This window comes from Neoarius graeffei, chromosome 14, assembly GCF_027579695.1.
Source record: "Neoarius graeffei isolate fNeoGra1 chromosome 14, fNeoGra1.pri, whole genome shotgun sequence".
Classification (NCBI taxonomy): domain Eukaryota; kingdom Metazoa; phylum Chordata; class Actinopteri; order Siluriformes; family Ariidae; genus Neoarius; species Neoarius graeffei.
In genome coordinates, this window is record NC_083582.1 from 40889935 (window position 1) to 40915217 (window position 25283).

Genomic DNA, 25283 nt, shown 5'->3' on the forward strand with positions numbered 1-25283 from the left:
TTAGGTTAACTGGTGACTCTAAATTGACCGTAGGTGTGAATGTGAATGGTTGTCTGTGTCTATGTGTCAGCCCTGTGATGACCTGGCAACTTGTCCAGGGTGTACCCCGCCTTTTGCCTGTAGTCAGCTGGGATAGGCTCCAGCTTGCCTGCGACCCTGTAGAACAGGATAAAGCAGCTAGAGATAATGAGATGAGACTTTGGTCGCAAAATTAATATACTTGTCGTTGTCAAAAAATTATGTTTGATATATCATTTTGAAGCTAAAAGATTTCTCTGTCTAGTCATGTTGTCATAAAATATATTGTAGAATACATCCAATGGTGGAATGCCACTTTAATAGCATTGCACAGACTCAAGTTGTCGCCTGTAATATTTCCTCCAGGTCCAGTAGGTGGCAGTGTTGAGCTGATTGCTAAATGCAGGTCACTTGAAGAAGAAGAGGAAGAAGAAGAAGCAGGAACTGAAGTTGTTGTTATGAGTAAGTCAGTAATGACATCATGGAATGAATGAGAGATTTAGTCCTTATCTGTATTAATGTTGTCTAGCGTGACTGTATTAGTATTATTTGTTATTAATATAGTGGTAATGTACATGTCGATGCGAAGACATTAGCAGGTGAGGTTTGTTGATAATCCTGTTGTACAGCCGGCTTGTTGTTTTCACACATTTGTCCACTTTTATTTTCTGAACGCAAAACCTCTGAGAAGAGCTCAGATGGAAGTCAGCACGGCTCCGGTGTTCACCTTCGGCTTGATCGCTGATATTCAGTACGCCGATTTAAAGGACGGTTATAATTTCCACGGTACCCGGAAGCGTTATTACAGGAACAGCCTGCACCTGCTGAGGAATGCCATCAGGCACTGGAATGAAGAAGAGGTGAAGCCCAGCTTCATCCTGCAGCTCGGAGACATCATCGACGGCTTCAACAGGCAGCACGGCGCATCAGATGAAGCTCTGCAGAAGGTGATGGATGAATTCAGGAGCTGCTCGGCTCAGGTTCATCATGTGTGGGGCAACCACGAGTTCTACAACTTCACCAGGAGCGCCCTGTTCTCCTCTGCTCTTAACAGTACGGTCAAAGGAGAAGAGGAGAGAGATGACCAGATGGATGACGTCTACGCTTACCATTTCAGCCCTGTTCCCAAGTTCAGATTTGTAGTCCTGGACGCCTATGATCTGAGCATCATCGGCCGGGAGGAATCGTCTGAGAAGTACAGTCAGTCATTTGAGATCATCAAGGAGCACAATCCTAACGAGGAACTTAATCAACCTCCAGGTACCTGAATCTGCTCCGGAGGTGATGCTGGGGCTTTGTGAGAAAACCTTACCCTAGTCCTACAGTCCAGTTCCTCATCTCATCTCATTATCTCTAGCCGCTTTATCCTGTTCTACAGGGTCGCAGGCAAGCTGGAGCCTATCCCAGCTGACTACGGGCGAAAGGCGGGGTACACCCTGGACAAGTCGCCAGGTCATCACAGGGCTGACACATAGACACAGACAACCATTCACACTCACATTCACACCTACGGTCAATTTAGAGTCACCAGTTAACCTAACCTGCATGTCTTTGGACTGTGGGGGAAACCGGAGCACCCGGAGGAAACCCACGCGGACACGGGGAGAACATGCAAACTCCGCACAGAAAGGCCCTCGCCGGCCCCGGGGCTCGAACCCAGGACCTTCTTGCTGTGAGGCGACTGCGCTAACCACTACACCACCGTGCCGCCCAGTCCAGTTCCTGCTTCTTTTTTTTTTTGATCATTCGATCCTATCCGATGACACTTCTTCTACCTGACCATACAACAGGGTAGCCTGGGAAATCCCATGCTGCTTTGCACAATCATTCCGATCTGAAAAGACAGCATGGAAACTATGGTCTAAAGGCTCGCCTGAGTTAGGGAGCCAATCAGAGAGTGGGGAGGGGTGGAAAGACGGTGACGCGTACTACTCGACAAACGGAAGCTTGTAGTTTATTTGGGACTGTTTACGGATCACATTTAACATGGCGGCGAGCGATACGAACCAAACTTTCGACCACGCTTTAGACACTGTTCTGAATAGTTTAGAGCGAAAGTTTGTTTTAAAAAAAAGAACAGTGTTTGGCGTTACAGTCTTTCGTTGACACGAAGACAGATGCCTTTGCCTTGCTCCTGACAGGGTTTGGTAAAAGTCTCATTTACCAACTAGCCCCCTTAGTGGCTAAGCAGATGGGGTTTAGCCAAACCCCGGTCGTTGCGGTAGTCTCGCCACTGACTGCCTTGGTGGAAGACCAGGTAAAGGAGGCAGGCGATCTCGGGATTTCTGCGGCACAGCTTGGTCCAGAGTAGGAAAATGCTATCAAGAGTTGCCTCTTCGTCTTCTTCGTCGCTCTAACTACGTCACCGGGTACAACTGCCATGATTTGCCATGGGCTACGTATACGCCTAATGATAGACATTCGCAACGTCCAATAAACGGCCGTTGACAATCGTAAACCACACCTCCCCTACGAGAAATTCAATAGGCGGATTCCAGACCATATTTCACTTGTGATATGGTCTGGTGTTAACCAGACTAACAACAGGGCAGAGTGAAGGCTTCTTTTTTGAACTGCTGCCACGTTACATCACTCAGAAGAACGTGCTGTCTGCCCTCTTCCTCATACGTGTGCGCCCAGATTCTCATAAGTGCCGAGTGTTGCCAGGGAAGAGAATATAACAGTCATGCCATTCCTCAGGACTCGATTTCTTAATGATGTTAATACACTCTCTCAGAAATTAGTGTGCTAATATTTACCTTTCATTGTCACTAGGGTCATTCTTTTAACTTTTACACCATGAATATGTATCTGTGATTCTCAAACGCTTGACAACGCCACCCTAACAATAAGGAGTAGCGCCCTTTCTTCCCCCCTGAGAGTGTAAGTGAATGCTTTTCTGTTATGCCCTTCAGGAGTCCATTGCCTGACGTGCTCCAGGGCCCCTGTTTAGTCCTCTTAATCATTCAAGATCATCTTCCCAATCCATTACAGCAGAAACGTGATTGTATAAAGACGCACCGTCACATCACTCTTCTGTAGCGCTCCTTGGATGGTTCTCTGTTGTGGTTTGTACAGCAGAAGTGCCTGCTTGCTGTTTCTTGCTTTCATTTCTCAACCTGATCGTAAAACCTTGTATTTTCCCAACTGATGCAATTTAACAAGAGTAAAGTCTAGTTTAGTTTGTAGCTGTATCTGTCCACTGCTGGATGAAGCCCTCCTCTAAATTCTTCCACTCCTTCCAGTTGACTGCAGTTCTCTCCCACTGCCGACCTCCAAACGCTTCCAGCTCGTCCCGCCATCGTTTCTTCTGCCGACCTCGTTTACTTTCACCAGTCCGCGGTTGCCATACTGTTGTTTTCATGGTCCATCTGTTATCAGTTCTCTGCATTAAGTGGCCTCTCCATTTCCTTTTCTTAGTTTCTATTAGAACGTTAGCAAAACCAGTTCTTTCACGTATTTGTCCAGCTGATACTCTAAGCCCCCCCCCATCTGTCCCTCTGAGTTACATGTTGGTCCTGGGATCGAGATGCTGACCTCTTCTGCTCCTCGGACCTGCCTGATCCATCCTGATACCCTGTGTCTGGTTGGAGTCTCATCGCATCGCTCCTGTGGAGGGCGGCCCCATGTGGACAGTTGGGGGTCGTGCCTGGAGGACGCTTGCAGTGGTGCTTTTGTGGCTGGGGACTGCGGTTGACTTGCTGACTTTGGGACTGCAGTTGTCGTGCACAGTTTTGCGCTCAGGTTTCTGTCGGTGGGGGGTTTATAGCATCAACGAAACTGACTTTATGTTAGGACTGCTAATGTTATAGTCATGTTGTCTGTTGTTGCCCAAATGAGGATGGGTTCCCTTTTGAGTCTGGTCCCTCTCGAGGTTTCTTCCTCATGTTGTCTGAGGGAGTTTTTCCTTGCTACCGTCGCCACAGGCTTGCTCATTGGGGATAGATTAGGGATAAAATTAGCTCATTTTAAGTCGTTCAAATTCTGTAAAGCTGCTTTGAGACAATATTTATTGTTAAAAGCGCTATACAAACAAACTTGACTTGACTTAACCTTGAGTTTTATTCTTAAGACGCATCCATCTTTCCATTGTTCGAATTTTATTTTCCATCGCCTTAGTCAAAGACCATGTTTCTGAGCCATATGCGACCGTTGGGACGATAACCTGGTTGAAAACCTTCCTTTTAAGAGATATTGGCAGGCTTTTATCGCAAAAGATGTTTTTGTACCTCCCAAAGGCCTTCCATCCACCATTTATCCTCATTTTAAATTCCGTTTCTGTCTTCTAGACTTATAGTCTGGCCAAGGTATTTGTATTGGTTGACCTTCTTGATTGGATCTTGTTCGATCTTAATAACTCCGTCTTCCTCAAAATTTGTCATATATTCGGTTTTACCTTTTTGAATCTTGAGGCCAACTTTCTTACTTTGAGAACTGATAATTTGGAATTGACGCTCTGTTTTTTCTGTGACCACCAGCACGTCTTCTGCAAATCGGAGTCCAGCCAGTGTTTCACCGTCGGTCCTAATTTTTTTCCGTTCTAATTCTATTTCTTTGAAAACTTCTTCTAAACCGGTTGTGAACAGCTTCGTACTGTTGGGGTCTCCTTGTCATATTCGTCTATCAATCTTGATTTCCTCCAATTGCTCATCGTCAGTGTGGACTCTTGCCGTTGCGTTTTTATAAATTTCTCTAATAAGCACTACGTAATTTTCATTGACTCTCCAATTTTCGTAGTACTTTTATAATTGCTTATGATCTATTGTATCAAATGTTTTTTCGTAGTCGATAAATCCTATGCAAATATTTTTCTGGTATTCGGCAGATTTTTCTCAGTCAGTTGATGGATTGCAGGTGGTCTACTGTCAAAATCTTTACAGAAACCTGCTTGTTCTCTAGGTTGGTTTCCGTCCGTTATTCTTTCACTCCTATTCATGATGACTCTGGCACGGCTCGAAATTCGCGGTGGTCCGGTCGCCCGAGGCGACTTAATTTGTCATTTGGCGGGTAATTCCTGTCACTAGGCAGCCCAGCTGGCTAGTTGAAAATAAAAAATATATATGAAGCGAAGATTCAGACACACCGTCAACTAAAGCCGCCACATATTAAGCGTGTGCCGTGTCCGTATTAATCGATGTGTTTATCGGCAGGACGGAAAATACCGAAGAATTCCGAATCATATCGTGCATGAGTCAGGCTGTCGGTTTTTTCACTACTGCACATGCATATAATGCATCTCGTTGAATATCGCGGTAATCACATTATCAAATTCAATAGATGTGGCCACATTATCGCCCATTTAAACGCGTGTTTTTGTTGTTGTTCACATCTACATCTGCCAAAGCTACGTTGCGATGTGGAATTTTCTGAAAGGTGTACAGAAACCACCAGACACGGGGACAAAGCGACCTCGGTCTGAAGAGGAGAAAAAGGCCGCCGGTAAAGCGTACCAGAAGGAGAAACGACAAAGGACTTATAAGCAAACATGGGAGCAGGGTAGGCCTTGGCTGCGATACGATTTTTATGGAATAATTAATTTTTTTCAAGTTGATTCCTAGTCAACGTGAAGCTCCTAATGCTTTCTCTCTCATAAATGGTTAAATACAGAAAGTATGTTGGACATATTTTGGGTGCTATAGTCATGATAGTAAGTATATTTGCTTTCAATACTCATACACCAAGTTGTTGATATTATATTATGGTGCTCTGTGTTGTTCTCATTTATGTATTTAAAAACAGTATCAAAATACTTGGGTCTTGAAATAAATGCACATTAGTCATGAACAATGGTAACTACTCTCTCGTGTTATTTTTGACAGAAGTAAAATTCATACATGAACAAATTTTGGCGAGTTGATTTTCTGTTTGGCGAGTTACTTTGGAAGGTAACTAGTCCAGCTGGCTGGTGAAAAACTATATGAATTTCTAGGCCTGCTCTGGTGAAGAGTTTGTATAAATGGGAAAGTAAACTGATAGGTCTGTAGTTCTTTATATCTGCTTCATTGCCCTTCTTGTATCAGAGTATCATGTTTGCATTGTTCCACTGTTTTGGTATTTTCTTTTTACCACCGCCAAGGAGGTTATGTTTTCGGTAGCGTTGGTTTGTCTGTTAGCAACTCTCATCTCATTCATCTCATCTCATTATCTCTAGCTGCTTTATCCTGTTCTACAGGGTCGCAGGCAAGCTGGAGCCTATCCCAGCTGACTACGGGCGAAAGGCGGGGTACACCCTGGACAAGTCGCCAGGTCATCACAGGACTGACACAAAGACACAGACAACCATTCACACTCACATTCACACCTACGGTCAATTTAGAGTCACCAGTTAACCTAACCTGCATGTCTTTGGACTGTGGGGGAAACCGGAGCACCCGGAGGAAACCCACGCGGACACGGGGAGAACATGCAAACTCCGCACAGAAAGGCCCTCGCCGGCCACGGGGCTCGAACCCGGACCTTCTTGCTGTGAGGCGACAGCGCTAACCACTACACCACCGTGCCGTCCCTCTGTTAGCAACATTACGGAAAAAGTTATGAATGGATAGCTCTGAAATTTTTTCCAGAGGTGTGACTGGGCACAAGTAACAATCCATTAAATTTTGGCAGTGATCCGGATCACCTTCTGATCCCAGAATTTTTTAAAGGATTCTTGGCGGAGGTCTGTACTCTCCGAGTGCTTTTTCTAGTCCATGATAATTCTGTTGGAGAGTTTAGTGATTTGTGCTAAAATTTCCTCGCCTCCTAATTTCAAGATGTCAGCTGTAATCTGGTCATTTCCTGGAGCCTGTAATTGCTTACAGGTCTTCAGGGCATATGCTATCTCTTATAATAGGTGGAATCTCGGAAGTGTCACTTGAAAAACCTGTACGTTTCTTGAAAATTAACTTGCGAAGTGTCCAGTTCTTCATAGGAATCGTGAGTATATCAGATCTCTTCGTTCTTAAAATTCCGCCTTTGTCTTTCACCCTGCTCATAATGGACTTGCACTTGCTGGTTTTCTCAAATTCTTTTGGGCCCTTTCCAACTTCAAGAATACGCCGTATCATACAGTGCCTTGAAAAAGTATTCATACCCCTTGAACTTTTTCACATTTTTCCACCTTACAACCACGAACTTAAAAGTTTTTTTTATTGAGATTTTATGTGATAGACCAACACAGAGTAGCGCATAATTGTGAAGTGAAACGAAAATGATAAATGGTCTTCAAAATTTTAAACAAATAAAAATCTGAAAAACGTGGTGTGCATTAGTATTCAGCCCCCCTGCGTCAATACTTTGTAGAGCCACCTTTTGCTGCAATTACAGCTGCGAGTCTTTTGTGGTATGTCTCTACCAGCTTTGCACATCTAGACACTGAAATTTTTGCCCATTCTTCTTTGCAAAATAGCTCAAGCTCAGCCAGATTGGATGGAGAGCGTCTGTGAACAGCAATTTTCAAGTCTTGCCACAGATGCTCAACGGGGTTGAGGTCTGGACTTTGACTGGGCCATTCTAACACATGAATATTCTTTGATCTAAACCATTCCATTGTAGCTCTGGCTGTATGTTTAGGGTCATTGTCTTGCTGGAAGGTGAATCTCCTTCCCAGTCTCAAGTCTTTTGCAGCCTCCAACAGGTTTTCTTCCAGGATTGCCCTGTATTTCGCTCCATCCATCTTCCCATCAACTCTGACCAGCTTCCCTGTCCCTGCTGAAGAAAAGCATCCCCATAGCATGATGCTGCCACCACCATTAGTAGAGCTGTTAAAGCCCTATAAACATAAGAATCGTGCACAACATGATAAAAGCATGAAACTTTCAGGGTTTGTTCTCCAGGGCATAACAATTAATTTAAGATCTGGAGGCGCTCTCAGTTTGACCTTGGAGGTCATTTAGAGGTCATCGACCCTTATGTGCAATTTCAATGGACAGGATTAAAAATTGGGGCATTTTATTATACAAGTGTGACGAAAAATTGTAATTACATGTGGATTTCCATTTTTCTAGGTCATGAGGGTCCATTTATAGTGATATTACACTTAAGTCAAGGTTAAGATGAAGGTCACTCTAAAATATATGATGTGTTATGTCAATTTCAACAACTTTTATGATTTTGTAGCATATTGCCAAGCAGTATATACTTTGTAATTGTAAAACGACTTCCAAATGAGTGATACAAGTGATACAGGCCTAATGTGAGTATTCTAATCATTGCAGTCTCCAGAACATGCACAAAGGGCAGTACACTTCAATTCTGCCTTTTTGCATTTGCAGTGACCACAACAGCCCTTTTTGCAACCACAATGCAAAAGCTCATAGCACGAGTGTGAGGCCTCAGGTAGTGTTGTCCAAAGTGGCTGCCATCCATCGTCACTGTTAACCCATCCCCAGTCTGAAGGACTTGGCAACTGGGGCCTAATAACCAAGGCAAGGTTCCATACATGAGCCTGATACATGGCTCGTTTGATGTGTTGTCTCAAAGCAGCTTGTGTAGGGGGGATGTTTTCCAACGATCTTGACTTTCGTGTGAAAAGATGTTTCCGTGCCTCATTGACACCTACACATGCACTTGTTCTGTCATAAATGAGAACAACAAAGCGTTCCAGCTGTGACAAAGACAGGTCACTCAGTTCTTGTGGCATTTGCAACATTTCGTGAAAAGCCTCCGTGACTTCTGGGTACACAAGCCACGTGTCCCAAGCAGTCTTTTTACCACGGCCACAGAATGCTGATGTTGTATCACAGCCAGTGAAAGAATGAAATGCGAGCAAAGCATCGCTAGTGGAAGGACCAAGAGCAGCAACCATCTTGTGGATGCCAATATAGCAGAAAGTGCCACCAGTTCCAAAGGCTATCCACATTTCTTCAAGGTCAACTTTCTGAAATACAGCCACTGCCAAGACAACCACATCTGAATCCACTGTTCTAACTAACACATTCTTAAAGGAACAGTCCACCGTACTTCCATAATGAAATATGTTCTTCTCTGAATTGAGACGGGCTGATCCGTACCTCTCCGAGCTTTGTACGACCTCCCAGTCAGTCAGACGCGCTGTTACTCCTGTTAGCAATGTAGCTAGGCTCAGCATGGCCAATGGTATTTTTTGGGGCTGTAGTTAGATGCGACCAAACTCTTCCACGTTTTTCCTGTTTACATAGGTTTATATGACCAGTGACATGAAACAAAGTTCAGTTACACAAATTGAAATGTGGCGATTTTCTATGCTATGGAAAGTCCGCACTATAATGACAGGCGTACTAACACCTTCTGCGCGCTTTGACAGCGCATTGATACCTTCACTCCTGTTTTTTTTTTTTCTCTCCCTCGCCCCCCCTAACTTCCGTTAATACAACCAACGTGACCACCAAGACAAGTCGCCTGCACTCCTTGGAACACAGTCTAGTCAGGGGGGCGGGGGAGAGGGGGGAAAACAGGAGTGAAGGTATCCATGCGCTGTCGAAGCGCGCAGAAGGTGTTAGTATGCCTGTCATTATAGTGCGGACTTTCCATAGCATAGAAAATCGCCACGTTTCAATTTGTGTAACTGAATTTTGTTTCATGTCACTGGTCATATAAACCTATGTAAACAGGAAAAACGCGGAAGAGTTTGGTCGCGTCTAACTACAGCCCCAAAAAATACCATTGGCCATGCTGAGCCTAGCTACATTGCTAACAGGAGTAACAGCGCGTCTGACTGACTGGGAGGTCGCGCAAAGCTCAGAGAGGTACGGATCAGCTCGTCTCAATTCAGAGAAGAACATATTTCATTATGGAAGTACGGTGGACTGTTCCTTTAAGTCCCTTTTTAGCAGCATCTGCCACATGAAGGAATAGCCTTGTGTCTGCCTCCTCTTGAGTGCATGGAACCAAATTACTTACATCACAGTCAACCGGAGAGCTGAGGACATTTTTTTTTTCGTTTGTGGCATATACTTCTTTGCCAGGAGCTAATGCCATGGCAGCAATTTGAACAGAAAAAAAGTGGAACAATTCTGTTTTGTTTTCACTAACAGATAAGAAATCCTTCCAGTTTCTTGGTACGTGTGTACATGGTTCCACTCTCCTTCTTGTCCCTTTCCCCCTCATCTGTCGGACTATAGCTTTCAAGCTGTTTGTTTGGTTTAAGTCATGATTTGAATATATATATATATATATAATGATTAAATTTATGATGTAGTTTACCTGGGTATCTATCAGTTACAGTTCATCTGCCATTTCCCAATTTTACGTTATTATCATTACGTTTTTTGTTTATTTCATTCATTTACCTCAATGGGTGTATATCTATATGTTTATTTACTTGATTATGCCTTAATACATGCATATTTATACTTACTGTACATTTTTAGCAAAATTGCTCCCCAAAACACACCCATTTCAGCTCTCATGCATAGAAATGTCCTATTGATGACCTCAATGACCTCTAATTGACCTCCAAGGTCAAACTGAGAGCGCCTCCAGATCTTAAATTAATTGTTATGCCCTCAAGAACAAACCCTGAAAGTTTCATGCTTTTATCATCTTGTGCACGATTCATCTGCTTATCTGCTCTACTACGTTTCACAGTGGGGATGGTGTGTGCAGGGTGATGAGCAGTGTTCGTTTTCTGCCACACATAGCGCTTTGCATTTAGGCCAAAAAGTTCAACTTTGGTCTCATCTGACCAAAGCACCTTCTTCCACATGTTTGCTGTGTCCCCTACATGGCTTCTGGCAAACTGCAAACGGGGCTTCTTATGCCTGTCTTTCAACAATGGCTTTCTTCTTGCCACTCTTCCAAAAAGGCCAGATTTGTGGAGTGTACGACTTATAGTTGTCCTGTGCACAGATTCTCCCACCTGAGCTGTGGATTTCTGCAGCTCCTCCAGAGTGATCATGGGCCTCTTGGCTGCTTCTCTGACCAGTGCTCTCCTTGCTCGCTCTGTCAGTTTAGGTGGACGGCCATGTCTTGGTAGGTTTGCAGTTGTGCCATACTTTTTCCATTTTTGAATGATGGATTGAACAGTGCTTCTTGAGATGTTCAGAGCTTGGGATATTTTTTTATAACCTAACCCTGCTTTAAACTTCTCCAGAACTTTATCCCTGACCTGTCTGGTGAGTTCTTTGGTCTTCATGATGCTGTTTGTTCTTCAGTGTTCTCTAACAAACCACTGAGGCCTTCACAGAACAAGTGTATTTATGCTGAGAGTAAATTACACACAGTAGGACTCTATTAACTAATTAGATGACTTCTGAAGGCAATTGATTGCACTGGATTGTATTTAGAGGTATCAGAGTACAGGGGGCTGAATACTAATGCACACCACATTTTTCAGATTTTTATTTGTTTAAAATTTTGAAGACCATTTATCATTTTCGTTTCACTTCACAATTATGTGCTACTCTGTGTTGGTCTATCACATAAAATCTCAATAAAAAACTTTTAAGTTCGTGGTTGTAAGGTGGAAAAATGTGAAAAAGTTCAAGGGGTATGAATACTTTTTCAAGGCACTGCATCAGATTTCTTCTTAGAATTCTGTCTTCTGAGCTTGCACAAAATTTTTGGTCGTTTCGATTAACTCTTATCTTTTCCGTGTCCGTCTTCACTGCCTTTTGCTTGAGAATTTTTCTTTTCTCGTTGAGATCTCTGATTTATTTACCCGACGAACTATTCTTACTACGGACATTATGCTTCTTCATTGCCAGATTTGTTCAAGTTTTATTTGTCACATATAATTACAAGTAATTACAGTGATTCTTATGTACCTTAGGTTGTTGCGAGTATAAAAGTATATAGATAAGATAAATCAAAAACAATAGAAATAAAGGGGAAGGAGGGGAAAACCTCAAGCTATATTACTGAGTGGAAGCATGTCAGAGATGTGGTGATTGTGCGGTTACGAGTCCTTAAAGTCCAAAGTGCAGTAGTGCATAATAGTGTACCTTGTTATCATTATGAATAGTTCAATAGTCTGATGGCCTGAGGGAAGAAGCTCCTCCTCATTCTCTCAGTGTTGGCCTTCAGCTGTCAGTAACGTCTCCCTGAAAGCAGCAGGGAGAACAGTCTATTATTTCGGTGGCTGGGGTCGCTGGCGATCTTCCTGGCTCTGTCCCTGCAGTGGTTGGAATAAATGTCCTGTAGGTTAGGGAGGGTGGTCCTGATGGTTCTCTCAGCAGAGCGAACCACCCTCCTAAGAGCCAGCTGATCTCTCCTGGTGGTGCTTCCCATCCAGTTAGTGATGCTCCCACTCAGGACACTCTCTCAATAATGCAGGAGTAAAAGTTCCTTAGTACCTTAAGTGGGAGTTTGAAGTCCTTCAGTCTCCTGAAGAAGTAGAGGCGCTGGTGGCCTTTCTTAACCAGAGTGTTGGTATGACAAGACCAAGAGAGGTCCTGTGAGATGTGGACTCCCAGGTATTTGAAATTGTCCACTCTCTCTACCTGGGCCCCGTTGATGCAGATGGGTTGGAGGTCCCTCTGCTGCTTCCTGCTGAAGTCCACTATCAGCTCCTTCGTTTTGCTGGTGTTGGGTGTGAGGTTGTTCTCCTCACTCCAGTTCGCGAGATATTTAATCTCGGTCCGGTAGGCAGACTCATCGTTATTGGAGATGAAGCCCACCACAACTGTATCATCAGCAAACTTAATGATGGTGTTGGAGTTTGAAGTGGCCATACAGTCATGAGTGTCCAGGGAGTACAGCAAAGGGCTCAGAACGCATCCTTGGGGGGAACCAGTGTTGAGGGTGAGGGGAGATGAAGTGTGGCGGCCTACACGTACCACCTGTGGTCTGCTTGTAAGGAAGCTGTGGATCCACTGGCACAATGAGGGGTGCAGGCTGAGATCACACAGTTTTTGGACCAGCCTGGAGGGGATTATGGTGTTAAACGCTGAGCTGTAGTCAATGAACAGCAGTCTAGCGTAGGATCCCCTCTTGGTGTCCAGATGAGCCAAGGTGGTGTGAAGTAGGTGAGAAATGGCGTCGTCCGTGGATCTGCTAGAACGATAGGCAAACTGTAGCGGATCCAGGGTAGCAGGCAGGGAGGAGGTGATGAGGGGTTTGACTAGCCTTTCGAAACACCTTCATCACCACAGATGTTAGGGCTATGGGGCGATAGTCGGTTCCTGGTTCCCGCTCGTTTGCCTCTGGATCTTTTCCTCGGCCTGAACTTGGCGTGCCCTCCATTGTTGTAGGACCCCCGCAGTATCTTGTCCAGCAGTGTGGAGCTGAATTCCCTTAAAAATAAAAAAACATTGCACTTCTCTCCAATGTCTATCAGAGTCTGTCTGGTGTACGTAGTTAGAGTGCAGGCTGTACAAAAAAGCTGAAAATAACAATATTTAACGCTAAATACGCAAAAACAACCGGAGCAGGTACAACGGTTGCCTGCCTCGCCAGCGCCATCTTGGTCACGAGATGCTGTTTCCATAACTGTTCCTACCGTGGCATCATACATTTCATCGATATCCAAGTTAGTTGATAAGGCTTCAGACCCGTTAGTTAGCTCAAGCTGGTACCGTATTGTTCTTTCTTTTCTTCTAGCAATCGGATGTCTATCATCGGTTTCTTCTTTCCTCTAAGGGGTCATAATTTTCTCATCTCATTATCTCTAGCCGCTTTATCCTGTTCTACAGGGTCGCAGGCAAGCTGGAGCCTATCCCAGCTGACTACGGGCGAAAGGCGGGGTACACCCTGGACAAGTCGCCAGGTCATCACAGGGCTGACACATAGACACAGACAACCATTCACACTCACATTCACACCTACGGTCAATTTAGAGTCACCAGTTAACCTAACCTGCATGTCTTTGGACTGTGGGGGAAACCGGAGCACCCGGAGGAAACCCACGCGGACACGGGGAGAACATGCAAACTCCGCACAGAAAGGCCCTCGCCGGCCACGGGGCTCGAACCCGGACCTTCTTGCTGTGAGGCGACAGCGTTAACCACTACACCACCGTGCCGCCCGTCGTAATTTTCTATTCAGGTGAATTTTTTCTCTAATCTATGGTCGCTTCCTATATCTACTCTCATAATTACTTCACAGTTCTTCAGGATTCCTTTCTGGCTAGCTGGGATGTAATCGATCTGATTTCTTGTTTGCCCATTTGGGCTTTCCCATGTCCAATATCTTGCTTTGTTCTTCTTGAAAAAGGTGTTACAAATGATCAAATCTTCTTTATTTGCATAAGTGATGAGCCTATCTCCTCTTTCATTTCTATCTCCATATGTGTGCGGGCCTACTATATCGGATTCTTCATTGCTACGTCTTCTTACTTTGGCATTAAAGTCTCCCATCAGGGTTGTATACTTGGTCTTGTTTTCCCTCATCTCAATTTAACAAGAGAGTAAAGAGAAAGACTAAACGCTAGGTGGCCAGGTCACGCTATTATAGGAATACAAGTTCAACCATTACATTTAATGTAAATCTGACAAACACCCAGAAGAAGAAGCAAAGACACTGGCAGCAGCTGAAACCTACAGATTAACAGAAGATGATTGTGGCGAAGCTGTTGAGCAAGAAAACTAAACTGAAATGTGATCCAGCAGGTCTTAAGCACAACGGTCTCAGGCCAAGTTTACATTAGACCGTATCAGCGGATCATCAGATTAACGTTTTTAAAACGATTAGTGTGCACACAGCAACACCAATACACGATTCGCGTGCACACAGCAACGCCAATACACGGATACGCTCGGCTCCGCAGGCATCCTGCGCTCCAAATCACTCCGCCCTGAACAGCGAGTGCCCTCTGGAGGGTGCGCACTCCGGCCCTGCGCAGCTCACAGAGCACGCGAGTGAAGTGAACAAGCTGTGATTCGGGACTGAGCCTGTGTGTGTGTGATCCCAGCGCATATCACTTACCACTTGCAAGTGGAAGGATGGCAAGCCTAAAGACAATCATAACTACACAATGGGCAGTATTTGCATCAGTATTTGCAGTATTTTCATACTTTTATACTCTTTAATGAAAGGTGATACAAGTGATACAAGTCCGCGCCGTTTTTCAGCAGTTGTGTCACATGACCAACACCAGCGAATCAGGAAGGTGGATGTCACAGTGACGTTGTCCAATGACGACGCCAGCTAGAGCTCAGCACAGCGTATCCGCGTATTCTCAATGTTTACACAGCCCCGGAGCTGACACGATCTAGATTGAATACATGGACCCTGGCGGATTCCCGTTTCCCGGCGTTTCCAGGCGTTTTAATGTAAACGGACAGTGCATCCGCGAAGAAAACGAGACAGATACGGTCTAATGTAAACTTGGCCTCAGTACTTTACAAGTTATTTGATCATTAACTCCAAAGTTGCAAGTAAAGTGGATGTTTAAAGTATTTTAAGGTGCTACCCAGATCTTTATTTCTTATTTATTTTTTGGGGGGTAATGGTGTCTTTTTTCCAATCCCAACAATTGTTCTGCACTTAAGCTAAACTTGCTATCTGATGGTGTCTGAAAGAGCTTTGTGACCTAATAAGCATATTTCTTCAGGCTTCTTTCCGTTGGATGGAAGGTTCGTGAAGTTCAACGGAGGATTCAGCCAAAATCAGCTCGACTGGCTGGACAGAGTGTTGACCAGTGCGGATGAGAAAGGAGAAAAAGTCACAGTTGTGAGTAAGTATAGCCTTCCAAGTTGGCCAAAATTTGAAAGTAACACCCCAAATGTTTTCCTTAAAGGAATTTCTGTTGAAATGATTGCTCAGAGTTTTCACAACGATCTGAAAGTGATCACCAGAGGCAGTAGTTTAGTCCACACACATACATGTACAGATATTTCTGAAAATGCGGAATGCCAACATGGTTGAAAGGTCATTAATTAACACTCGGTAAGCATTTTATTGTAGTCGGAGTTGCACTTGGCCAAAAGCACTTAAAAACAACACACACACACACACACACACACACACACACAAAAAAAAAACGCAATTCAGGAGCAGGACTGTGTGTAATAATAAAACAAAGTCGAATGAATTTGCAAACACGTTGTCAAATAACAAACCCAAAGTAATGACCTGGACAGCAGCCATGCAACACAGAGTCCCGTCATAAATTGATAACCACTGAGCTCGATATAAACTCTTGTAGCTCATTGGCTCGTCAGAGTGAAGCCATCTGACCGCAATCTTACCACTCCCATCACATGTGTTTGGCTTATGTGTTAAACCGTCGTATCCGATCAAACTTTCTCCAAGAAAAGTAGCTCCTGACTCCCCCCCCCCCCCCCATTTACCTCCTCTTATTTTCTCCACTTTATCCCCATTCCTTACATATCTTTAGAGCACGCACCTTAACTGTTAGTTTTTTTTTCTTTTCCAGTCCAGTCTCTGATTTTTTTTTTTTTACAGCTTTTATTCATCACACACTTGTGAAATTTCCTCTCTGCATTTAACCCGTCTGAAGCAGTGAACACACACGTGAGCAATGAGCACACACACATACCCAGAGCAGTGGGCAGCCATGCTAACAGCACCTGGGGAGCAGTTAGGAGTTAGGTGCCTTGCTCAAGGGCACCTCAGCCCAAGGCCGTCCCATATTAACCTAACTGCATGTCTTTGGAGTGTGGGGGAAACCCACGCAGACACGGGGAGAACATGCAAACTCCACACAGAAAGGCCCTCGCCAGCCGCTGGGTTCGAACCCAGAACCTTCTTGCTGTGAGGCGACAGTGCTAACCACTACACCACCGTGCCACCCTTAACAGCTCTTTTACTACTATAATCATTTCAACGGAGATTATTTCAGTTTTTCTCTTATCCAGTGTATCTTTCTCTTTTGTACATCTCTTCTTCCTTGTCTGTCTGTCATTTATTTCTTATACCATAACAAAGGCTATACAGTACTTCCTTTCTGTTTAGGACAGTTGTCGAAACAGGATTATTTTCTCATGTTATTTACCATTTTCACTTCATTCTCACAGTCATGTCTTAACAGTATTTATTGGTTGCAAGCTGCATGAATATTGTGACAGTGAATTATGTGATCAATAAATACTGTTAAGACATGACTGTGAGAATGAAGTGAAAACGGCAAATAACAGAAGTAAGTAATTCTGTTTCGACAACTGTCCTTAACCGAAAGGAAGTACTGTACAGCCTTTGTTTTGGTATAATAAATAAACACATGCATTGTGTTCTCATCTCATCTCATTATCTGTAGCTGCTTTATCCTGTTCTACAGGGTCGCAGGCAAGCTGGAGCCTATCCCAGCTGACTAAGGGCGAAAGGCGGGGTACACCCTGGACAAGTCGCCAGGTCATCACAGGGCTGACACATAGACACAGACAACCATTCACACTCACATTCACACCTACGGTCAATTTAGAGCCACCAGTTAACCTAACCTGCATGTCTTTGGACTGTGGGGGAAACCGGAGCACCCGGAGGAAACCCACGCGGACACGGGGAGAACATGTAAACACCGCACAGAAAGGCCCTCGCCGGCCACGGGGCTCGAACCCGGACCTTCTTGCTGTGAGGCGACAGCGCTAACCACTACACCACCGTGCAGCCCCCATACATTGTGTTAAAAAAACAAAATCTGAAATAATCTCCATTGAAATGATTATAGTAGTAAAAGAGCTGTTCAAAATAAAATCAGAGACTGGAGTGGAAAAGGGGAAAAAAAACAGTGAAGGTGAGCACTATAAAGATATGTAAGGAATGTGGGCAAAGGTGAGAAAATAAGAGGAGGTAATGAAAGGGGGAAAAAGTCAGGAGATACTTTTCTTGGGGCAAATTTGATCAGATATGACGGTTTAACACAAACCAAATACACGTGATGTGAGTGGTAAGATGGCGGCCAAATGGCTTCACTCGTCTCTACAGCGGGGAATAGGTTCTGAGCTCTGCACATTTTATATGGAGCTCAGTGTTGATAACGCATGCAGGGCTCAACATTAACTTTTAAACCCACTTGCCCTGGGGGGGTAAGTGGGGGTTAATTTCCACTTGCTCCCCAATATCATCACTTGCCCCCTATTTTGTGAGTACTACTACTTCTTCTTCTTCTTCTTCTTCTTTGGAACACCATAGAATAGTTGTGAATTGCAACATAAAATGAAGCTCACACATTGAGTTGAAGTTTGGCTATTGATTAAGTTTATTATCAAGTTTGGTTATTGATTACTTTTTACTTGTAATAGACAATAACACATTTATCCAAAATAGCTTTTCCTGCCTTAGTCGATTTATTTCCATTTCACATGCGTGCAGCTGTTGTAAAGTTGTGTGTTTTGTGTAGAACTCTCAGACTGTAGGTTCATTACTCGATAATGTAGAAATCATAAAATAGAAATCTGTAACAAAGTGTGTACGAAGAAAACAATAGGGTGCCAAGACTTTTGAGAATTTTATTTATTTAATTAATTTTATCATCCACCTCGAGGTTTAAAAAAAAAAAAAAACCTGAGTTGCGTCATGACAGACAGGATAATGTTTGAGTTTAAAATTGTTTAGTGTGTAGGTTGTGGGTCTTTTATACAGACCTGGCAACCTGTAACTGAATCAGTGCAGCCGGTCTGTCATGATGCAGCGGGGTTTTTTTTTTAAAATAAACCTAGAGGTGGATGATATTTTAAAAAAAAACAAAAAAAAAAAACCAACCACCCACACACACACATTTTGCACAGGACTGCGTTCCTCTGATAACAGAAACAAAGCTCCAGCGCTCTCTGCTCTTAATCTGTTCTGTTCTTTCAGGATTTATCGCGCATGTCGCTCCTTGTTGAGTTTTTTATGCCCGAGTTGTTTGAAACCAATCTGGGTTTTCTGTGTCGAATAAGGAAGTGGCTTCACCTGTAAGAAAATCAAACACTTTCATGAAGGAGCTAACTCGAATGCGAGCAGAAAAAAATAAAACGAGTTTCTTAAGCAAACTCTTCCATCCGCACTTCCGACTTTCTGTTTTTGTAAAATACATTTTAAATACAATCGTGAATTTCTGTGGAGTTTTCAGGCTGAGCTCCTCTCCTCGTATTCTTTAACCACTCATTTTCTTGTTGTTCTTAAAGCATTTGCTTCTATTTGTTAACATTTTTCTTGATAGTGGGGAGACGGTAACGCCTTTTATCTATTTCTCTGTTTGAACAAGCAAAAACAGCACAAAAATTAACGATATTGAAGACAGATTAAGCTGCTTACATGAAAGATGGTGTCTGTCTGACATACCAAAATTATTAAACAGTTTTGTTTGCAACACTTTAGTAAGCAACATACGGTCATATACAGAATCAGTCAAAAGTTTGGACACCCCTACTCATTCATAGGTGTTTCTGTATTTTGACTATTTTCTACATCGTAGAACGATACTAAAGACATCAAAACTGTGAAATAACATCTGGAATTGTGTGGTAAATGAAAATGTGTTACAAAATGCATTTCATATTTGTAGATTCAGGGCGGCACGGTGGTGTAGTGGTTAGCGCTGTCGCCTCACAGCAAGAAGGTCCGGGTTCGAGCCCCGTGGCCAGCGAGGGCCTTTCTGTGTGGAGTTTGCATGTTCTCCCCGTGTCCGCATGGGTTTCCTCCGGGTGCTCCGGTTTCCCCCACAGTCCAAAGACATGCAGGTTAGGTTAACTGGTGACTCTAAATTGACCGTAGGTGTGAATGTGAGTGTGAATGGTTGTCTGTGTCTATGTGTCAGCCCTGTGATGACCTGGCGACTTGTCCAGGGTGTACCCCGCCTTTCGCCCGTAGTCAGCTGGGATAGGCTCCAGCTTGCCTGCGACCCTGTAGAAGGATAAAGCGGCTAGAGATAATGAGATGAGATTTGTAGATTCTTCAAAGTAGCCAGCGTTTACCTTAGTGCACACTATAGAAGGATTTCACATAACGTCACATCTCCCATGGTTACGCATGTTTATGGTCAAGTTGTAGGCTTAACTCCGTGGAGCAACCGCATTTTGATGCGAAGATGGTCAGTTTTTGGATGCTCAAATCGCTCTAACTGCAATTAGTCATTTTATAGCTTTCTAGCAATTTTTATTTATCATCAAGGGGACCGTACTGTACATGCGAAATTTCAAAGAAAAGGCAAGAGCTGTGGATCACTAACTTTTTTAAATTGTAAAGACTGGACTCTGACGAAGCAAAGCAGAGTCTGTTCAGACCCTTATTTTTTTTTTTTTCCTCTCCTCAGGTCTGTGATTAATTTTACTCTGAATTCTTGTTTAGGCTACAGTCACGCTACAGTTTGCGATAGGTTTGCGAATACTTGGCGATGGAAAAATTGGTAACATCGCCACCAATCGTGCGATGCACGGCAAACGTTCTCTGAACTTTAAGTTGGTTGTTTTTTGTTGATTTTTTTTTTGGCGTCTCCGCCTCCTGAGTGGCCAAAAATGTCACGAAAAATTTCATTGCATGCACTGAAAGTTGGTGGCGATGTACTTGTAGTCAAACTAAGCAGCGAATACTTGCAGATGGGTTTGGGAATACTTCCCGAAGCTCAATGAAGCATCGCCACCAACACAGCTCATTTTCATTGATAACCCATCGCAAAGCTTCACGAGCCGTAATGTGACCGTAGCCTTACTTGAAGTAATAAGTAACTTTTAGCTCGGATGTTGCTATTAAAGTGATACTGACACGAACCAGTGTCCTCGGTGTCATTTTTATAGCTCTTAACACAAATTTTCGATGTAATCACAAGGTGTAGAGATGAAAACTCAACAAAATAAAACATTTAAACCTCCTCTCATGAAGCGATGCCTGGAATTCCCTTCCCTTCCGCAGAGAATGATCTAAACCGGAAATTATGTAGATCATGGTGTCGCAGAAATATGCTCGATCTTATATTCGACATGGGGAAATCAGCACGCAGGTCAACTGGAGATTTACATGAGTTACAAGGATTATAAACATATGACCATGTAGCCTTGTCGCTGGCTATGTAACATTCAAAGGAAGAGGTGTAGCCGGCGGGGGGGGATTTCAGATATGAAGCACAACTGAGATATATATATATATATATATATATATATATATATATATATATATATATACATACAGTCCTGTGCAAAAAGTCTTAGGCGCTCTATATTTTTTCATACAAACTTTGTTATAGATTTCTATTTGATGGCTTCTACATTATCGAATCGGTACAAAAACATTTTAGAGTTCAAATGTTCGTTTTCCAGCACAAAATTAAATGGTACCCGGAAAAAAAGTTTGTATCTGAGCAGCATATTACGTACATAAGGGAGCACTTTTCAAATTAAAAAAGAAAACATAATGAAGGCTGCTGGGTTTTGGTGCAAAATTGAGAAGCAAGTGTGATAGTCAAAGTGTCCAGAAGAACTGTGGCGGGCTCTGTAAGATGTTCAGTAAAACCTACAGCTCATTTCCTTATAAAACTGCACTCGTACCTGAGACTACTATTTTATTTTTATTTTTTTTGAAGCAAAGGGTCGTCTCACATTTAAATACTGACTTTGTTTCATTTATTTATTATGCCTTACTGCTGTTTATTTATTTTTTTTAATGTTGAAACATTTCATTATTTTTAAGCCATTTTTGGTCAACAGCATTTTTTTACATGTGCCTAAGACTTTTACACAGTGCCGTATAAACATTTTACTTATACACTACCGTTCAAAAGTTTGGGGTCACTTTGAAATTTCCTAAAGAAAAGCACTGTTCTTTTCAATGAAGATCACTTTAAACCAGGGCTTTGAACCGGTTCAAGGAACAAAAACGAAAACTTTTTCTATTTCACATGGAACAGAAACGAAACCAGAAACTTTATTATTTTTTATGTTCCGGAACAGAAACGCTTATTAAAAATAATGGTAACTGGTTAATACCGGTTTTTATTTCGTTCCTCAAAGTTTCCGTAGCCTACAAATAAAAAAGTCATTCTTCTCCTGCGCAAGTTTCTATGACCCGCTGGGGTTCACTTCCTGTGTGACATTCGCTGACTGAATGGAGAGAGCGGGAGGGTGGACGACTATCACGTCTCCACATCTTAAATAAGAGGTAAATATTGCAGTCTATCGTTATTCAAAAACGTCAATTTCAAACACGATATCAATATATTTGTCCACGTTAATGAGAGGCTCGCGAACATTAAATGACGTTAACCTCTGTTAGCCTATCAATGCATAGGGCCTGACTAGCCTTTGGTAACACACTAAACGAATTATCTTTCATTTTTGGCACTTTTTCTGTTTGTGTAGATGGGAAGACATACTGAGAATCCAAATCACCAACATTTGAAATAATAATTGTTTTGAATTATTTCTTGTCTTATTTAATGAAGGTTGTAATAGAATTAGCCTACATTTGGCTTAAGCTGGATGAGACAGAGACATAATTTTATAGCCATTTGTTAAACAGCTGACAGGGAACGTAATTAACCGTTCCGGGAACGAAATTTTTTTGTTCTAACCGGTTCGGGAACGTCTATTTAATGGTGGAACCCAAAACCGGAAACGTTAAAATTCCGTTTCTGTTCAGAACGAACCAATAGGAAAAAAGTTCTGGTTCAAAGCCCTGCTTTAAACTAATCAGAAATCCACTCTATACATTGCTAATGTGGTAAATGACTATTCTAGCTGCAAATGTCTGGTTTTTGGTGCAATATCTCCATAGGTGTATAGAGGCCCATTTCCAGCAACTATCACTCCAGTGTTCTAATGGTACAATGTGTTTGCTCATTGCCTCAGAAGGCTAATGGATGATTAGAAAACCCTTGTACAATCATGTTAGCACAGCTGAAAACAGTTGAGCTCTTTAGAGAAGCTATAAAACTGACCTTCCTTTGAGCAGATCGAGTTTCTGGAGCATCACATTTGTGGGGTCGATTAAATGCTCAAAATGGCCAGAAAAATGTCTTGACTATATTTTCTATTCATTTTACAACTTATGGTGGGAAATAAAAGTGTGACTTTTCATGGAAAACACAAAATTGTCTGGGTGACCCCAAACTTTTGAACGGTAGTGTATATAATATATAAAACACACACACACACACACACACACACACACACACACACACACACACAGTATATCCTACATGCTTTGTGCTGTCCATAAAAGGTACATGACTCTACCAGTTACCCCGAGCTTGTAGAGAGACCTTTATTTTCTACCTTCTTCTTGCAGGTCACCTTCCTGTTCATCCATTCTCCACTGGCTCTGTATGTCTCGCATGGAACTTTGATGAGATCCTTCCTCTTCTACACTCTCACAAGAGCATGGTGTGTTTCATGGCTGGACACGACCATGACGGAGGTTATTTTGTAGATTCCACTGGTGTTCATCACCTCACAGTGGAGGGGGTTATTGAGACACCTCCATCCTGCGATGCTTTTGCCACTGTGTATGTATACGAGGACAAGATGATCCTCAGAGGTAAAGGGAGGATAAAGGACAGAGTGCTTATGTATCGATGAGGCAGGGGATGATATAGCAGAAATATATTTCTGCTATACAATATTATTTAACTGACATCGAATTATCTTTTAACCCTTTGGTGACTGACCCCTTGAAAATGGTTCCTCCAGGAACGATGACGTTTCAGTTGTCAAGACAACGGAAAAACTAAAATACAAGAGCATTTTGTTTTGTGCACAAGAGCATTGTGACGTATCTTTCTGTTTTTGTATTTTAGTTTTTCCGTTGTCTTGACAACTGAAACGTCATCGTTCCTGGAGGAACCATTTTCAAGGGGTCAGTCACCAAAGGGTTTTAATGCAAACTTTAAAAAAAAAAAAAATACACTTACAGAATATTGTAACTTAAAGGGATAGTTCGGGATTTTTGACATGAATCTGTATGGCATCCCCATCAATAGTGTCGTGCAAACACACTGACTTACCCCTGACAGCATCCTGTGAGTCCAGTTCTTGTCCAGTTTTGGTCCAGACGAAAGTAGTCCGGCAAGTTTGTTGGGGTCATGAAAGTAAAACGTTTTTCGTCTCAAAACAGTATGTGTTCAAAAGGGTGATATATTTGCATCACAAAACCGTTGCCAAATAAAAAGTCAGACCTCGAAATCGCTTGGCACTATTTTCTCTCCCTTCTTATCACTGTGCGCTGCCGCCAGGTGACAGCGAAACGCAGACCCGCTAAGCTGGTGGGAGACCAAGGCTGCACTCTATCCACGGCTTACACGCGTGATGGCACGGAGGATGTGTATAGTGGCAGCATCTGTCCCCCCAGAGAGGATCTTTTCAAAAGCAGGACAGATTATAACTGAGAGGAGAAATAGAATCAGAATTAACTAGTTAATTGCAGCAATTAAAGGAATAGGTAGGAAAAGGAAGGCGCAAAGACACCGCGCAGCGCCTGAAAACGGGTTTTCAGGCGCTGCGCACCAGTTTTCAGGCGCTGCGCGGTGTCTTTGCGCCTGCAGCGGTGCTTTGCCTGTGCTGTGGCTGAAAATAGTTCCAGATATAAATTGGTCTAGTAAATCCCTTCGTGTTAATTTGCATTGATATGTGTACTCGATGTGAATGTACAAGTCATGAGAAATAATTATAAAAAATCTTGAGTTATTTAATTCACTTTTGCAACAACAATGCTAGCTGGACACGCCAGATTACAGCGACTACGCTAAGCTAAAGCTAACCTGGGCGTTTATAGATCAGGACAATAGCTGGGTCGGCTACAAAACGCTTTGGCTCACTCATCCAACTCTAGGGACTGCAGGGACTGACTCAATTTCATCTGGGGGTGGCGTACTCCTTTAAATCAAAAATAAAATCTCAGGAGCTGTTTGGGAGCCGAAAGAGCCGGCTCCTTATAGTAAGAAGAGCCAAAAGAGCCGAAATTCCCATCACTAGTAAACAATGAATGAAACAGCCGTGGCTGTCACCTGGCGGCAGCGCGCAGTGATAAGAAGGGAGAGAAAATAGTGCCAAGCGATTTCGAGGTCTGACTTTTTATTTGGCAACGGTTTTGTGATGCAAATATATCACCCTTTTGAACACATACTGTTTTGAGACGAAAAACGTTTTACTTTCATGACCCCAACAAACTTGCCGGACTACTTTCGTCTGGACCAAAACTGGACAAGAACTGGACTCACAGGATGCTGTCAGGGGTAAGTCAGTGTGTTTGCACGACACTATTGATGGGGATGCCATACAGATTCATGTCAAAAATCCCGAACTATCCTTTTAAAATATTTAATGGGCTAGAATGCAGAATAGCGGACCACATTTCCAGTCATGTGACACGAGATGTCAGGCGAGATCTCAGACAGGCTCCGTTGCTAAGGCCGAATAAGAAATGGGTCAAGTACATGAATATACCAAGTTCTCCTCCTTTTTTCTTTTTTACCTTTCAATTTTGGTGGGTTGGTAAGT

General features: G+C 43.0%; 1 protein-coding gene across 1 annotated transcript; it reads left to right on the forward strand.

The window, feature by feature from the left end:
• The first annotated feature begins 486 nt into the window (after positions 1-486).
• On the forward strand, positions 487-23473 carry adprm (ADP-ribose/CDP-alcohol diphosphatase, manganese-dependent). The gene is made up of 3 exons (XM_060939651.1): positions 487-1278; positions 15467-15589; positions 23077-23473. The coding sequence occupies exons 1-3, from the start codon at positions 717-719 to the stop codon at positions 23364-23366; spliced, it is 975 nt and encodes a 324-aa protein (XP_060795634.1). The 5' UTR covers positions 487-716; the 3' UTR covers positions 23367-23473.
• Positions 23474-25283: the final 1810 nt, after the last annotated feature.